The sequence below is a fragment of the Neomonachus schauinslandi genome, chromosome 4, assembly GCF_002201575.2.
Source record: "Neomonachus schauinslandi chromosome 4, ASM220157v2, whole genome shotgun sequence".
NCBI classification, from domain to species: domain Eukaryota; kingdom Metazoa; phylum Chordata; class Mammalia; order Carnivora; family Phocidae; genus Neomonachus; species Neomonachus schauinslandi.
Window position 1 is genome coordinate 2,140,101 of NC_058406.1, and position 16,523 is coordinate 2,156,623.

The following is a 16,523-nucleotide window of genomic DNA, read 5'->3' on the forward strand; positions in this document are numbered from 1 at the left end:
CACTTGGCTCTGGGCCTTGGAATGTGTCTTTGCCTGGCTGGGCTGTCTTGTGGGCCGTGAGCCCCTGGGGGCAGGCCCGAGGACTGGCCGCTGGCGGGGCCTGTTCCTGCCTCACCTGACCGGCTGCGGACAAGGCCTCGGCTCAGAGGTTCAGTCCTGTCCCCCTACCTTGTTCCCAGTAGGTGCCCTCCGGGGCCCTGTGTTCACCCCCACCTACTGACTACAGGCTCATGTCTCAGGCCCCATAGACCCTTGCCAGAAACACCTTAGCAGATGCTTCTTCCCAGAGGACTGAGGGCGGGAGATGAGGGACAGTCAGTGTCCTCGTGGAGCCCGACACCGGAGGGCACATGGCAAACCTGCATGTCAGAAGCCAAGCTGGCAGGGAAGGGCAGAGACCCCATGAGACTGGCTTGCCTGTTAGGGACGGCTGCACCACCCAGGGGGTCCCTGGCTCTGCCCGCAAGGATGGTGTGGCGCTGGTGGGCCGGGCCTGCGCTGGGGTCTCCAAGCAGTGATGGGGGTCTGCTGTGCGGGGGGACGAGGGAAGCTGGTTAAGAGGCAGAGGTCTGGTCCAGCCAGCCCTGGTCTCTGGGCCTCAGCACCTGTCCCCAAGAAGACCCTGCTCCCGGCCCTGTTCGGCCACACTTGAGGAGGGAGGCGTGCCAGCCGGCCCACATCTGGCCAGCCTTACCCTGGTGCCCCTGCTGGAGCCACCACAGGGGGGGCACTGGGGGGCACAGCTGGGTTGCATGGGCTCTGGGACGTTGGCAGTCTGCTCCTGAGGTGCAGGGTCTGGGTCTCTCCAAGACTGGGTGCAGCCTCTGCCAAGAGCCAGGCCAGGGTGCTGGACAGAAGAGAGGAGCGCCCACCACTCCTCTCTGAGGCCATTCTGGTCTCCCTGACTTCTGAAACGCCTTGTGGGCTTCAGGGTCCCACTGTCTGAGCAGCCCCTGGGCAGGATGCACAGTCTGCTGATGGACCGGTCAGACGGGAGGGGCTGGGGGCCAAGGCTGCAGCACGCTGAGGAGGGAGGACCGAGCAGGTGGGGCAGCAGGCAGGTGTGGTCCACGCATGAGGGGCACTGTGGGGAACCAGTCTGGGGGCGGTGTCCTCAAAGCCTCCCCAGCTCAGCCCAGCACTGCCCAGTGATCCCCGCAGGTCCTCACAAACACCTCCCTGGGTCGGGGGGAACCCCATGGGCAACAACAGATGACAAAAGCCATCTGGATCTGATCTTCGTGCTCTGTGCGCCCCAAGGCCCAGCAAGTCTCAGGATGAAGAGCAGGGTGCGCCGGCCCACTCCCTGGTGGACGTGCGTGTCCCCTTCCGTGGGCTGCACCAGCGGCCGGGCCTCTGTGCGGGGAGACTGCAGGCAGAGGCCCTTGGGCCACATACCACCCCCTTGTGAGCTGCCTCCACCAGATGTGGCCCCGCAGGCCCTAGCCAGGGAGGGGTGACAGCACCCTGCTGAGTTGTCGGGCAGTCTCCCCTCCCACTGAGACTCAGGAATGAGACCTGCTGGGGGCAGGTGCCCTGGGAGGGGGTCCACCTCCCGCTCCAGACCTGGAGGGCCCAGCAGCCTCTCTGGGCAGAGCCTGTGTGATCATTAAGCCTCTTTTGCATTTTGCTGGCAAGATCTGGGCTGGGGAGGGGGGGTTTCAGATCCTCTGTTTCCCCAAAGTCACTACCCCGAAATACTGCCAAGAAAGGATTCACTGGGGAGGAACACAGATGTTATTAAATGACGTTTATTAGTGGCCTGGACCGGCAAAGAGGAAGGATGTCTGGTTTCCAGTGGTAAGTCAAACACATCTGCACGCCTCACGCGGGGCTGAGCTGCGTCAGAAAGCCAACGGGCCAGCACTGAGGTCACAGCTGACAGGACGTGCCCCTCCGCCCCGGCCACAGACCCACGCCAGCCAGGCCACCCACAGCAGTCGCCGCCCTGAGTGCCCAGGGCTCATGAGATGACAAGCTGGAGCCGCCAGCATGGACGTTTGGTAGGCTTGGGGCTAACAAAACGAGGAAAAGCCACCATCTGGCCCGCCTCCTTCAGCCCAGGAGGTGCCCGGAGAGCCGGGCCGGGTCCTACAAAGCGGGCTGCCCGAGCTCTGGGAGAACCACGTGCCTCTGTGAGCTCCCCCCACCCCACATCTGGTTCTGATGGCTAAATGCATGGGTTCACTGGGTCTCTTGCGAACGCTCCCCAAGTCTGCAGAACACACAAACTCTCTCGCAGGTCACAGGACGTGACACCGACGGGGTCACTAAATACCAAAAGCCAGTTGAGTGTCTCGTAACCCCGCCAGACCATGAAGCAGGGAGGTCAGTAAACGCCACCTACCCCGTGGCCAGGGAGGGGTACCTGCGTGCAGAAACAAATGCGAACTCACGGTCTGGGGCCCGAGACACTCAAAACTGGAAATAACCTAAAACACAAAATGCCGAAGAACCGTTCACACCTGGCCGCGCTCTGTGGCTGCTGGCTTCAAAGTTCACCTTCCGCAACCACGCCCCTCGTCTGTCCTCTAGCTGGCTGACGACAGAACGTCCCGGCCGGTCCGTGGAAGCCCATTCCACAACAGGGAACTGCGCGCGAGCCCGGAGCTGCGCGTTCTGACGTCTGGTCCTCTCTCCGGGGCCGCACGAGGGGACTCTGTCGCGCTTCCCCTAAAGCATCCAACCGCAACAGGAAGAAAAAAATGCTTCTGCCAATTCTAAGGTCACCTAAAAAATATTTTTTTCGTAAAAAGATGATTTGGGGCAAGCCAGGGACGGGACGTCACTCCACATCGAGGCTGCGCCGCCAGCACGGTGCGGGTTTAAAAGCCGCTGTGTTGTAGGGAAATAACTGGTGCAGTCACTGAGGTGCACGCATCTAGCTTCCCGGTGCAGAGCTGAATATCCAGTCTTTTTTCCCCTGAATAAAGGTTATTTGCTGTGTTCATGTGATTTCAGAACGTTTTCAACAGTTAATTCTGATATTTGAGTAATTTCGTAGAAAGCGTTAGTAGAATAGTTTGGTGCCGGAAAGGCAAAACGATTCAAGTCCGTGGTAATGTGGCGTCACCATGACAGGATGGAACCGTCCAGACAACCGAACAGAGGCATGGATCTTAAAAACCACGGGGTGAGAACGTAACGAATAACTTAACGTCAGCACGAGAGGTGCAGCTGAGGACCGCGTGGCGGAGCTGGTGGGCACCCGGCGGCCGGGGCTCAGCGGATCACGGTCACGTGGGGAGCGGCGAGGCCTAGGTCTGTCTTAGAAGGGTACACCACCTTCAGGTGCCCGTCCTCGTCAAGCACTCGGACCTGCTCCACCACCAGTGAGGCGCTCCCGGCCTTTTTGGCACCTGGGCTCCCGCTGGGACCCGGAGGCTGTCCAGAGGCCGTGTCAGCTTCAGGATCTGAAAGTGATCCATCCTCTTTGTTTTCTAGTGTGTACTTGTTGATTTCTGCCATTTTCTGCAAAGGAAAAATACTCTTTTAGAGGCAACCGGGGCAGCCGTGTGTGCGAGGGGCGGCAGGAAGATGGAGGGCGCACTGTCCGTCCCTGTGGCCAGAGTGCCAACTGGGCGAGAGCATGGACTCACCAGCACAAGGGTGTCCATGATCTCTTTACAGGTCTGCAGACTTGTAGCACTTGTTACTTCCAAAAACAGATCAGAAGTTGTTTTCTTAATCTTAAAAAGAAATCAGAGGAGCTTCAGGGAAGAATAAAGTTACCAGAAACATCAGCGAGTGCTCTGAGGAAAAACCTGTAAAAAATGGTGCCACACAAACTGGGACCGTCCCCTTCCCAAACGGTGGGAACACACACATGGTGACGCTTGGTGCAGCACCACGCATGACAGGGACATGGGCTCTGGAGACCGGGGGCCTCTGCGGGCAGCGTGGCGTGGGGCCTGCACAGTCTGGCGTGGGGATGGGCCATCACGGTGGGGCACCCCCAGACATACGGACACGCACAGGCCCTGCCCGACCTTCGTCTTCTCGCCGTTGGTTATCGGTGGGAAAGAAATCACGTCGCCATCTGCATCCACGAGGCAGGGGTAACTCTCCTTCCCGTCCAGTAAGTGCAGATATCTGCGGGGAAAAAACACAGAGGTGGCGTAACTATGGGAACGCACACCTACGGGTCACACTGGACAAATGCAAGCTCCTGAGACTAATCAGTGTGAGACCAGGGCATCTATGAGCTTGGGAGGAAGACGTGCTAAAGCCTGTCCTCACGTGGGCCTAGCGCAGCAGGCCACCCATACCCCACCCGAGCCGCTGGTGATGTGGACAAAATGCTGTAGGCCTGATGGCTTTGCTGTTGTCCGGGTGACCGCACTACCCTCCCCCGTCCCTGCACACGTGCTGTGGGCAGGACCCCCGTCCCTCCCGATGAAGGGCCTGCGCGCTTAAGAAAGCCCGTTCTCCCCAAAGCAGCATCTGAGGCCCCGCTCTGAGAGAAGAGGCCCGTCTGACACGGTTCCTTTCACCCCACGCGAGTCTCTGACAGCACAGGGAACGAAGTTTGGGAGATTTTAACATCTGTAAGGGACAGCCTCAGGTTATGGCAGCCTGTGAGTGGAGTGGAGGCTGGAGGTGTGCCCCCGCGGGGTGGCTGCAGCGCCCCGAGGGGAGGCTCCCCACCCACCTGTGCAGGCCCGACACATTCTGCCTCTTCTTCTGCTTCCTGTGCTCCTCGGCCTCCAGCTGTAACTGCCGCACCAGGTCCTTGGCCTTGACTTCTTTGCGCCCCAAGGGCACGATCTGTGGGGTGAACACCTGGTGGTGAGCTCAGATGGAACAAGCTCTCCTTACAGCCGCGGCCACCACACGCTGCCGGTCGTCCGCTCACGTGGCCGTCGGCACAGCGTCCCCTCTCGGCTCTACCCTCCATTCTCCCTGTGATGGTGGCGTGAGCACGCGGGGCCCCCAGAGGCCCCTCAGGGACCTGCCACACACGCCGGCCCTCCCGAAGCTGGGCTTAACCTTCAACCCGCCACACGCCACGGCGACTCCCAGGCCTGTGGCCCCTCGAAGGCCGAGGGGGGAGGGGCCGGTCAAGCCAGGCGCGCAGCTGGGCTCCCGGACTGCCCGCGGGGACCCCGCCATGCCCCGGGGAGTAACAGACAAACCTAGCTCACGCAAGTCAACCCAAATGAGGGGTTCTGCAGTCAGTACATAAACCCTTGTTTGGTGAAAGCTGAGCAAATGAAGGAAACCACTTTGAAATCACTCCCTCCTCTGATGAGTGTACTTTCAAACGAACTGCAAACGCCGCCTGGGTGTGACCCGGGGTACTCGCCGGGGGCAGCGTCAGATGCCTGGGAGCGCAGGCACGCCGTGAGAGCGCAGGCACGCCGTGAGAGCGCAGGCACGCCGTGAGAGCGTGCGCGCCTCATGGAAACGCAAAACAGGTGCAAACGGGGAGGGGCATGTGCCCTCACCTTGAGGTCGTGCGGCGGGCGGGCGGTGTAGAGCAGGGGCCCACGCACGGCCCGGAGGTCGTGGGTCGCGATGGTGGCTGCCGTCCTCTTCTCACACACGTCCTCGTGAAGCTTCGTCTGCAACGTGAGACCCGCCGAGCTCAGTGCCCAAGCGCCCCGCGCTGCCCGCCCTGCACCTTGCCTGCCCAGCGCGCCACCCCTCTGCCCGCCCGTCTTGCACCCTGCCCCTCTGCCGGGCGCCCTGCCCCTCTGCCCGCCCCGCGCCCCGCCCCTCTGCCTGCTCCCGTGGCCTCCCCCACCCAAAACACATCCTTGGAACCGTCACTGGAAAACTCTTATCTGTTCAGGGGCAGAATTTCTTCTTTCTGTAACAGAGAATCTGAGACTTCAAAGAACCCTCCCTGAACTAAAATTTGACTGAATAAAAATATGACTTAAGAAGAAAAATATCCCCAGCACGTTTTTCTTCGAAAACACTGATGGTTGAGTTCTAAACTCCTGGCTAGGAGTGCACAGGACACAGACTTCCAGAAAGCTGCATCGTCCCCACGGGGCTGCGGTGGGGCGTCTGCAAACATCAAAGTGGCTTCTACTTTAAAAGCTGGGCAGACTGCATAACTGCATAGAAAAACAAATCACGATGTTCGTCTAGTGTGAGAACAGCTGACGATTTTCATACTATCTTGTAGGAAACTGTGTAAACTACAGAAACCAGAAAATCCCCGGAGACATCAGAAACTCGGGAAACACCGATCTCCCCATGCAACAAAGCTGACTTCAGAAACAAGGCAGGACTAGAAGGGTCTCTGGATGAGCAGGTGGTGCCCACTCCCACAGGCAGCCCCCGGGACTGAGGCCCAGGTCCGACCTGCTCTGTGCACACACAGAGCGACACCGGGCCACCAGCCCCTCTGCCTGCCCGCCCCTGCCCTTCCTGGGCCGCGTGCACCCACCTGGGAGGTGAGGAACCGTCTGAGGGCATTCCCGGCCTGCAGGTCCATGCCTCTCACGACGGCTCCCACGATGAACGGCCGGACGTCCTTGACCATGGGGCTGACCTGCACGGTCAGCGGGGCGGGGTTCTCAGACACGTGCAGGACCCGGAGCAGCAGTCTGCTGGCGTTGTCCACCTCCTCCTCCTCCCCGTCGACACTCTCCCTCCTCCGTCTCTCGCGCCGTCTCCTGCGGGCCTCTTCCTTCTCCGGGCCGTCCGCCTTGCCCTTGCCCCGCCCGCAGCCCCGGCCTCCGCTGCGCAGGTACTCCAGGATGGACTTGGTCTGGCAGCCGTGCACCATTTTCTCCAGCCGCCGGTCCGTCAGCCTGTTCCCCCGGAAGTTGACCTCCTTGAGCTTGGGGCAGTCGGCCAGCTCTGCTGGGACCTCGCTGAGCTGGTTGTTGGAGAGGTCCAGCGTCTGGGAGGGAGACGGAGGGCCTGCGGTCACATGCTGCCTCCCCGTGCGCTGCCCCACCCCACACGGCCTGTCCCCCGCTCTGCGCCCAGACTGACACCACGGCCACACAGCCCACGGTGATGGCTGCCCACAACCCCCATGAAACGCTTCCTGCTCCCCTGCGAGGTTCCTTGTGGTGACAACTATCCCAATGGACGAAGGTGACAGAGAAAAGAGCACAGAACGAGGAGAACTTGTGGTTATAAGCAGGTAAGTACTTGAAACGAGACACAGGTTCCCCACAAAGTGGTGCTCACATTTCTTAAACTAAAGAGTTGAAAAGAAAGAACACAGCATGAGTCACAAGCATTCCTCCTCGTATGTAAACACAAAGCCCCCAGCAGGACGATGCAGCACGCTCAACTCCACCTGTGTGCAGAATGGTGAACCGGCCCGGACGCTGCCCTGGGTTCTCGGCCCCCATCCTGACCCAGGAGGCTACAGGGCCGCGGCTGTCTGCGCCGTAAGGAGGCTCGTGAGGGGCGCCTGGGTGGCTCATTTGGTTAAGCGACTGCCTTCGGCTCAGGTCATGATCCTGGAGTCCCGGGATCGAGTCCCGCGTCGGGCTCCCTGCTCGGCAGGGAGTCTGCTTCTCCCTCTGACCCTCCTCCCTCTCATGCTCTCTGTCTCCCATTCTCTCTCTGATAAATAAATAAAAAAATCTTTAAAAAAAAAAAGGAGGCTCGTGAAACACTATGGCCCGTGCAGAAGAACCTGCCGTCACTATTAATGACCAGGCTTTGGCAAAAACACACGGCTGGCATGAGCACCGCTGACACGATGGAAACCATCAGAACAGCCACCGTGCGGGGTCATCACACCAGAGCCGGGCCGGGCCGGGCAGGAGGGACACCGACGGAGCCGCCTTCTAGTAGGTGGGTCTGGGGCAGGTCCTCTGCTTCCCCTCCGGCAGCTGTGGTGAGAGGGCAGCCCCCCCACCCCCGCTATGTGCACACACATGCACACACACACACACACACACAGCAAGCGCTCGTACAGGGTGGGCTAGGCCAGCACCAGTCCTGGGCCTGACTGGGACGTAACAGGCCCCAGCAAGACTGGTGAGGGATTTTGTCACGAGCTGAAAGGGGAGCAAGGGCTGATGATCCAGGAGATGCCGCCTCTTGGCTGGTGGCGGGGACGAGTCAGACCCCGGCTGTGAATGAGGCAGTCCTGGGGCTGCTGAGAAGCCCAGAGCCAGCGCACAGACTCCCAGGCGGGCGAGCACCTGGTGCCGCTGCAGAGCCCCTGCCAGGGCTCAGGAGACAGCGAGCAGCTAGAGCCAGCTTCCAGCTTGCACTCAGGACCGGGGATGACCAGAGGAAGGAAGCACGTAAGCCAGACCTGGCCGTCAGTCCCCTTGGGGGGACCAAGCGGCCCCGAGGGGCTGTGGGCAACAAGATTTCCTACAGCTGTGACCACTCTGCCTCACCGACCTCTCTCCTAGCTCGAGTGGGACTGGGATGGGTGGGGGAGGGGGACCGTATCAGCCCCACCACCGGAACTTGTGAGCGGCCGTGAAGGGCTGGTGTTCTGAGGTCAGGTCTGGGGTAGCACACACCAGCTGTGGGGTCCGCCACACTGTCTGAAGGGCTCAGGCCAGCTGGAGGACTCCATCGGGGTCACATCACTGCTGCAGGAGGCCGGCCGGGTGGATGCCATGTGCCGGTGGCAGAGGAGGAACCGGCGGGGAGGGGAGACTGGGGGGCCGTGCCTCCCCAGCTGCCGCCCCACCACAGTGGCCAACGGTGTGAGGGTCCTGGGTCAGGGGGCTTCCTTCAGGGCTAATAATAAGCAAATCACGGACATCTCAGAGCAGTAAGCAGGGGCAGCGGTCAGGGCCCAAAGGGCAGCTCAGGCCCTGAGCTGGGCCCCATGGGAATGTGGACGGGGAGGGGGAGGCGGCAGATCGGGGTTCTGGAAGTTGGGGGCCCTGCAGAAATGTGGACAGTGGCAGGTAAGTGCAGCAGACTCAGTGGGGTTTCACGCCTAGAAAAGGACACTAAGGGAACAAGGGAGCCTCAGGAGGAGCCCTGAGGTGACAGGTAACGTAGATGCGGACTTTAACTCCTGCAGGAGGGCAGGTCTCTGACCAGGAAGCCGAGTTCAGATTGTGCGTGCCGACCCCCAAAGGGTACGAAACGCAGAGTAGAATTCACTGCACATGGACCGGCTCCCCGAAACGTGCCTGGAGCCGACACACGAAGACCCCATTTACCCCCTTCCTGCAGGTCACATAGATGGCCCTGAGCCTGGGCTGCCGAGCACCTCTGGGAACAGCACCGCTGCAGGGCCGTATGCTGGGGAAGGGGTGCTAAATCCCTGGCTGTGCGACCCCGAGACGAACACGCCACCTCCGGAGGGGCGCTAGGAGCCGTCTTCGTTCCAGCGGGTGTGCCCGCCGGAGGGGACCCGAACCCCACCCAGGCACCAAGCAGCCCATCGGGAAGACACGAAGACGGAGGAAGGGCTTCTAAACTTCAGTGTGTCTGCGTGCTGGACGGAGGTTTCACAATCCAAGTTTAACTTCTCTGTGAATGAAGCCTGACCACAGGGGGACTCCCACCTGTGAGTGACCCGGGTGGCCCGAATCGGCGCAGGCACCAGCAGGGGCAGGGGGCGGGGGGCGAGAGGGGATGGGGAGACCTGGGCACATCTGTTCCGCTCGTCCCGGTCAGCCGTGGCTGGCCAGAGCCCGTCACCTGTGACGCAGGCAGGAGTGCCGTGAGGGGCCGCCATCCTCGGCGCAGCACTGCCTCGGCAGCTGAGCCCACGGGTGACAGACCAGTGCAACGACAGGCGCCCCCGGGGAGAAACCCCTCCAGATGCTCCAAGGCCTCCCGTGGGCAGCCAAGCTGAATGGCCAGACAGCAGGACGGCGAGAGAACCGGGCTCAGTACAGGCCGCTAACCAGCCGGTGAGGTCCGGCACGGAGAGTACTTGGCCATCTCTGGGCTTCCTTGTCACCGGCGGCCGGAGTGGGAGGGAGGGTCGGGCCTTCACGGCAGCCAGGTCTGGGGCCACCGCCTGGGGCAGCTCCCTGGGGGAGGGCGCACTCTGGAAGTGAGGGGAGGGACAGGCAGAGGCCTGTGTGCTACTCCGGTGGCTCCTCGGGAGCAGTGCGCCCCAGGAATTTACCTCCTGCGTGAAGTCTCCCCAGGAACGTGGACGGGGCTTCACTCGTCCCATCTGCCGGGTGCAGTGGGAGTGCCAGGTGCCAGCTCCAAGCCTACGCCTCTTGCAGTCATGCTCTCAGGAGCCCTGGGCTGCCATGAACAAGTGCACTAGGCCGCTGGGCAGAGAGCGGCGGCCGCACGTCCCGGCAGCGAGCAGCCAGCACAGCGTTCCAGCCAAGCCCAGCCCTGCACTCGCCGCCAGGGGAACAGGGCACTCGGCCCGAGCGAGCACAGCGGCTCCGTGCCACCCTGGGCGGGGACCCGTCAGCACGTGAAACAACTGTCGCTGTTCCCACTCAAGGCTTCGGTCAGTCCTGGAGTCCTCCCCGCTCGTGGCACGGTGGCCGTCCCCGCAAGTCTCCCACAGGCGAGGACCCGGTGTGGGAACCAGCGGCACGGCCACGAGACGCTGAGGCAGCCCACACTTCCGCCTCCGAGCTCAGTTTCCCGCACCCCAGCTGCCTTCCCACAGCAGCTGCAGGGGTGTCTGTCCGCACAACCCCAGCGTGGGCAGCAACGCTCTTCACACAGTTCTACGAGCACGGCTCACGGGGGCATCATTTTAGAAAGGCCCCCGGAGTACATCTGAACCCGAGAGATTCCAGCTAGCTCTGGCACCACACCCTCCACGACAGGGACAGGCCCCCTCAGGTGGGAGAGACCCATGGAAGCCTAGCAACGGCGGGGGAAAGGGTGGCAGAGGAGACATCCCCCGAACGACGGGGTCAGGACACACGAAGGCCACGGACATCGCTAGTGGGTGCCACACACGTGGTACAGAACACTCAAAACAAACCTAACCACCGGGAAGACATTCTGGATCCGAAGAGAAGTGGAACAAGGGATTTTGCACTCACACGACCTGTACTCAGCTGCGTATCTGGTACACCGACCTTCCGGAAAACCGGGAGAGCCCACAGATGGGAAGATGGCGTACACAGACGGGGTTGTACGTGTTCTGTCCCCTCAGCCGCAAAGCGAAGCCTCCAGCCCTGGATGACCACAGTGCCCCGGGAGTCACCCCCACAGCCTCGCGCTGCAAATGCCAGCAAGCACGTGGCACCCCTTTCTCTCAACTACAAACACACACACACGTACACACACATCCATACACGCGTACGCACACGCATTCAGATCTGCAAATGCCAGCAAGCACGTGGCACCCCTTTCTCTTAACTACAAACACACACACATGTACACACGCATCCATACACGCGTACGCACACGCATTCAGATCTGTACAGACATAACACGTATCTGTAAGATCAGCTGACAGTATCTTACGAGTAACTTCTGCTGAAATAAACCAGTTGCGTAAGAAAGTCTGCATTAAAAGGATGAAAAGCAGGAGTAAGAAGAAATACAGATCGGCCTCTTTAAGGATGAAAGGGGAAGACACAGGGGAGACAGTGCTGGACAGGAGCCTCTAGACTGGACTGAGGTGTGGCCGGGAAACTTCCACCCTCCCCACTCCTGCCCAGCGGGCTTAAGGGGCACCTGTCCCGCCAAGCGCTACGCTGGGGCCTGCGGAGGAGTAAGCACGCAGCTCCCCGACAACGGAGTCTCCAGGAAAACCCCGAGTACTGTTGCTGACTGCGGGCAACCCCTTCCGGCCTCTGTTAAACGGGAATAATGACCTCTTCCCCTGGAAGCCAGTCGTCAGCGCTGAGGGAAATACCTTACACGAAGCCACAGCGGGCCGCACTGCGGGAATGCCTGTTACTTCACAGCCGAGCCTCGCCGGGGGGCCGCCTCCCCACCACGGTCACGGAATCACAAGTGTCTGGGGCTAGCGACGCTCGGCCAGGGGGCCCTGCTGCTGACCTGCTCCCGACCGGAGAGGGGCCGAGCCTGCTAACTACCCAACGACGGGTCGCAGAGCGCGGCGCCAGGGGAGCCACGCCCGCGAGGCTGGAGGCGCCGGCACGGGAGGCGGCCCGGCTCCGAGCGCAGCTCCCGCCCCGCCCCGCCCCGCCTCCAGGGCCCCGCCCCGCCCCGCAGCTCCCCGCTGACCTTGAGCGAGGCCAGGTGCGCGATGTCGGGGCTGAGCTCGCGGAGGCAGTTGTCGGCGGCCGCCAGCTCGCTGAGCAGCGGCAGCGCGCCGGGACGGAAGAGCTCGGCGGGGAAGGCGTCCAGGCGGTTGCCCGTGAGGTTGAGGGTCTGCAGGCGCGGGGCGCAGCGCGCCAGGTCGGCGGGCAGCTCGCGCAGCCGGTTGCCGCTGAGGTTGAGGCTCTGCAGCTGCGGGAGGCCCGGCGGCTCGGCGGGGCCCAGGCCCTGGCCCGGCGGCAGTGCCTCCAGCGCGTTGCCCGACAGGTCGAGCACGCGCAGCGCGGGCAGCGGGCCGAGCTCGGGGCTCAGGCCGGGCCCCAGCGCGTTGCGCCGCAGCACGAGGCTGTGCAGCTGCGGGAGGCCCTGCGCCAGGCCCGGGCCCGGCTCGCGCAGGCTCCCGCAGCCGCTCACCTCCAGGTAGTGCAGCAGCGGCAGCGTGAAGAGCCGCGGCGGCAGCCGCCCGCCCGCCGCGCGCACCCGCTGCTCCAGCCCGGGCCCCGTCAGCAGCAGCTCGCGCCGCCGCTCGCGCTCGGCCAGCTCCAGCTCGGGCCAGCCCTCGGGCGCGGGAGCCGCCGCCGCCGCCATCGCGCCGCCGCTCCAGGGGCGCTTCCGGGGCACGACGCGTCACTTCCGGCCCGGGCCGGAAGGGGAGAGGTCGCGGGGACGGCGCGAGCCCGGGGCGCCTCTGGGAGAAGAGCGGCGGGGAGGTGCCTCGTGGAGGGGAGGGCCTCTGCGGGCGTCCGGGGCTGCTCGGGGGCCGGGACCCACCGCCCGACGGGGTCGCCGCACCCCACCGCCACCCTGGTCCGACCCCGAGCAGTGAAGCCCCACCCCGCCCCACCCGGGTCCGACCCTGAGCCGTGATGGCCTTCCCCTCCCGCCCCCCTCCGGGTCGTGGCCCATGCCCACGCAGTGATGGCCCCCCAACCCGATACGGCCCCGAGCAGTGATGGCCCCCCCGACCCTGGTCCGACCCCGAGTGAAGTCCCACCCCGCCCACCCGGGTCTGACCCTGAGCAGTCCAGGGGCGCCTGGGTGGCTTGGTCCATCGGTTAAGCTGTCGACTCTTCATTTTGGCTCAGGTCATGATCTCTTGACCTTGAGATTGAGCCCTGTGTCCTCTGCGCTGGGCGTGGAGTCTCCTTGAGATTCTCTCTCCCTCTTCCTCTGCCCCTTCCTGCTCACACACTCTCTCCTTCTCTTAAAAATAATTTAAAAAGACAACATAGTCATCACTTAAGCAGCACATACGTCGTCACGCACTGAAATCAAGTTCTCAGACAACCATCTGAGCGGCCCTGCAGGACTGCCTCTGCCAGAGGCAGCCTCAGCTGGATTCTGCTCATAGCTTTTATTTTGTTTTTTATCAGAAAAGCAAGGACAGATGCCTCCAAGCGTGGGAAAGGAGTACAAAGGGATGGCAAATATCTTGAGGCAGGCTTGCATTTTCCCCGACGACGACGTGTAGGCACGCAGGGAGGCAGTCATGGGATAAGGGAGGAGCAGGAAGGGGGGATGACGGTTACATTCTTTCCTAGCTCCTAACCTATGCCCTGCCCCTGGGGATCGTGGGATCCTGTTCCTTCTGGGCCATTGCTTTCAACAGCCGGAGGCCAGGAACGCTGCTGACGTTTCAGCTGCTTCCACACTCACCCCGTAGGGCTTACAATATTCTAAGAATAACTCCACACACATACACTAGAAAGAAAATAGTGTTTCATTTAAGAATGTGTATTACTAACTGCATTTTTCCACTTGCATATTGTTTAGTGTATTTTTAATATTTTTATAAATTTTATCCTCGTAACTTACCTATTGCATGATTAATTATACCCAATCTTTACATTTATGAATTTACGGTTCATTTAATGTTTGTAATTTGTTTATACATTATTTTAAATGCATTGGCTATTAAGTTGCCTTGGTATTTGTAGCATATGAATTGTGAACCATTTTTAGTGCAAATACTGTTTTTATGTGAAATAAACACCGATACACTAGTATTGTTCTTTTTTTTCCTGGTATTGCCATCACTAATCTTTGTTTAACTTTTCCCGCATATCTTCCAGGTGGTGAGGGCCTTTTTGAAAAGCAAAATAGATGTTAGGCGTGTGGTGTTCTTATATGTGTGGTGGGCAGAATGACGGCCCCCCAGAGAGGTCCACGCCCTAGTCTGCAGAACCTGTGAATGCAGTAGGTTTTATGGCACAAGAAGCCTCTGGAAGCTGGGATGGCGAGGAGTGGGCTCCCCCCGGGGCCCCTGCACCCGGTGAGGCCCGATCTTAGTCCGTCCCGTGTGCCATGAGTCCCTGCGCTCGCGATAACTTGTTGCAGCCGCAGAACTCTGCAGTGCTGTGTTCTGGAATCACTTACCTATTTGCACTCACAAACCCAGGTTAGAGGCCTGCTTGGCCCTTTCCTAATGATGCGTAGGAATTCCCTGTGTCTTTCGGGTACTAATTCTTTGTTGGTTGCATGTTGTAAATAAATGTGTTCTGGTTTTCTATTTCTGTAAAGGCCTCTCGACGCGCCTTTTGACACAGACTTCATGACTGTAATAGAGTCAAATGATTGATCGTTCAGCTCTTGTGTTTGTGTCTTGTGTCACAAGTTTCTGTCTCATTCAGGAACAGGAATACAAAACAGCTCCAGGTAGGTTACAGATGGCAGTGTTAAAAAGCAAAACTTTTAAAACTTTCAGTAGGAAGAACAGGAGTGGTGATTTTTTCTGTCCCTGGCCCCGCCCAGGCTGATGCTTGGAGCTGGACACCTGCAGGCTCGCCCTCCTGCCCCCCCCCCAACCACCAGGGAACCCCCCACCCCCTGCTAGGATTCCGGAATTTGGTAAACAGCACCCCCAAGGTGCTCCCTACCCCACGGGGAGAGAAAGATCTCTATCTAGAAGCCCGGCAGTGGTTCCCACAATGTCCCCCACCTTCAGGCAGGACACTGCACCCCTCCCTCTGCCGGACTGGTCCCAGGACTGAGAGGAACCAGGGACGCCTCTCCTGGTGAGTCCGCAACCTGCAGGACCAGGGCCACCAGAGGGCATTGCTTGGGAATGAGCTCCTCCTGTGCACAAGGAAATCCACCCAACGGGGTGTCTGACCTCAGTCCTCCCCACTCTCCCTGCCCCTCCCCTGCAATCCCAGCACTAGCGGGCTCAGGTGGGCCTGGGGCCTGGGAAGTTCGGTGGAGTTCTGAGGCCTTCTGGGCAGGTGGTGGTCCGTGCCTCCGTCTCCCTGCTCCCTGCCCCTTGCAGGTACAGCCTAATGAGGGATGAAGGGCTGAGGGGCACCCCTCAGCTTAGGGGCGGGCTCCCTCCCCAAACTTGCAGACCCACTGGCCAGGTTGGGCCTCATCAGCACCTTCTCCTCGGCCTCACTCCATAGAGGGCAAACTGAGGCAGGGATGAGCTGTTGTTCACAGGCCTCTCGGGTCTGTCAGGATCCAGCGTTCTCATCCGGGCCCGCTGCCTTCCAGGGAGCCAGCATCCCTGGCTGCCGTTGAGGGTAACCTCACTGGCCCCACGTGGTCCTCGTGAGCACTCTGAAGACCCCAAGGGGAGCAGCTCGGAGGGTCACCACTCCAATCGCGGCCCAGCTGACGGGGAGGGTGGCTGGAGGCCCCCTGGAGCGGCTGAGAGCCAGGAAGCCTTCTGTGCACACACCGCCACATGCTCAGCTTTCTGGAGCGGACCTGGTTTTTAGGAGCAAACACGCATCGGCACAAATAAGCACCCAGTTCCAGCAGCCCACGGAAGGAAGGGCTCCTCCTCCTCCCGCACCTCGGCAGGGGTGAGTGGAGCGCTTCTCTTTCGCCCCACACGCTGCGGCACGCACACCTGGCCCCTCCCCGACGCAGGCGCCCTGGTCACCAAACAAGAGAAAACACTCCAAGTCATTGTCCCGTCGAAACCGCAGTGCTGTCAGCTTTACGTTACTACATATTCGTGGAAGGAAAAACCTGCACATTACAACTTAAAAATGGAAGCGATTTTACAATTCCCCAAACTGATAAAAGTTTAAAGTCACTCCACACATGAACAGAGAAAATACTGCCTTTTTACTCATTTGAAAGCAAGACCGCCGTCCCTCTCGCCAAGGGGGCCAGGTGTGGAGACGTCCAGTGGGGACCGTGAGACCGTCTGAAGAACGTTCCGGTTTCCTCCCACAGGGTAAAGCTGGGCAACCATTTCCTCCAAGGCACATGGAGCTGACAGCCCTTCAGCTTGTTCAGCAGGAAAGGTCATGTCCACACACACCCCGCATCGTGGGGCCAGGCTCTGTCCCCTCCGTGCCTCCCCCGGCCGAGCCCCCAGCCTGAGCGTCAGAGTGGACCACACTCCGTTTGCCTTTTAATTGTAATCTTGAAATGAAAGGGACAAAACTTTTAGTGAT

General features: G+C 60.7%; 1 protein-coding gene across 1 annotated transcript; it reads right to left on the reverse strand.

Annotated features, from left to right (window-relative positions):
* Nucleotides 1-1,741: 1,741 nt before the first annotated feature.
* Nucleotides 1,742-12,710, reverse strand: LRRC47 (leucine rich repeat containing 47). Its single transcript, XM_021684002.1, has 7 exons — nucleotides 12,088-12,710; nucleotides 6,401-6,859; nucleotides 5,448-5,564; nucleotides 4,652-4,767; nucleotides 3,990-4,092; nucleotides 3,600-3,689; nucleotides 1,742-3,471 (listed from the first exon to the last, which is right to left on the reverse strand). The coding sequence occupies exons 1-7, from the start codon at nucleotides 12,706-12,708 to the stop codon at nucleotides 3,223-3,225; spliced, it is 1,755 nt and encodes a 584-aa protein (XP_021539677.1). The 5' UTR covers nucleotides 12,709-12,710; the 3' UTR covers nucleotides 1,742-3,222.
* Nucleotides 12,711-16,523: the final 3,813 nt, after the last annotated feature.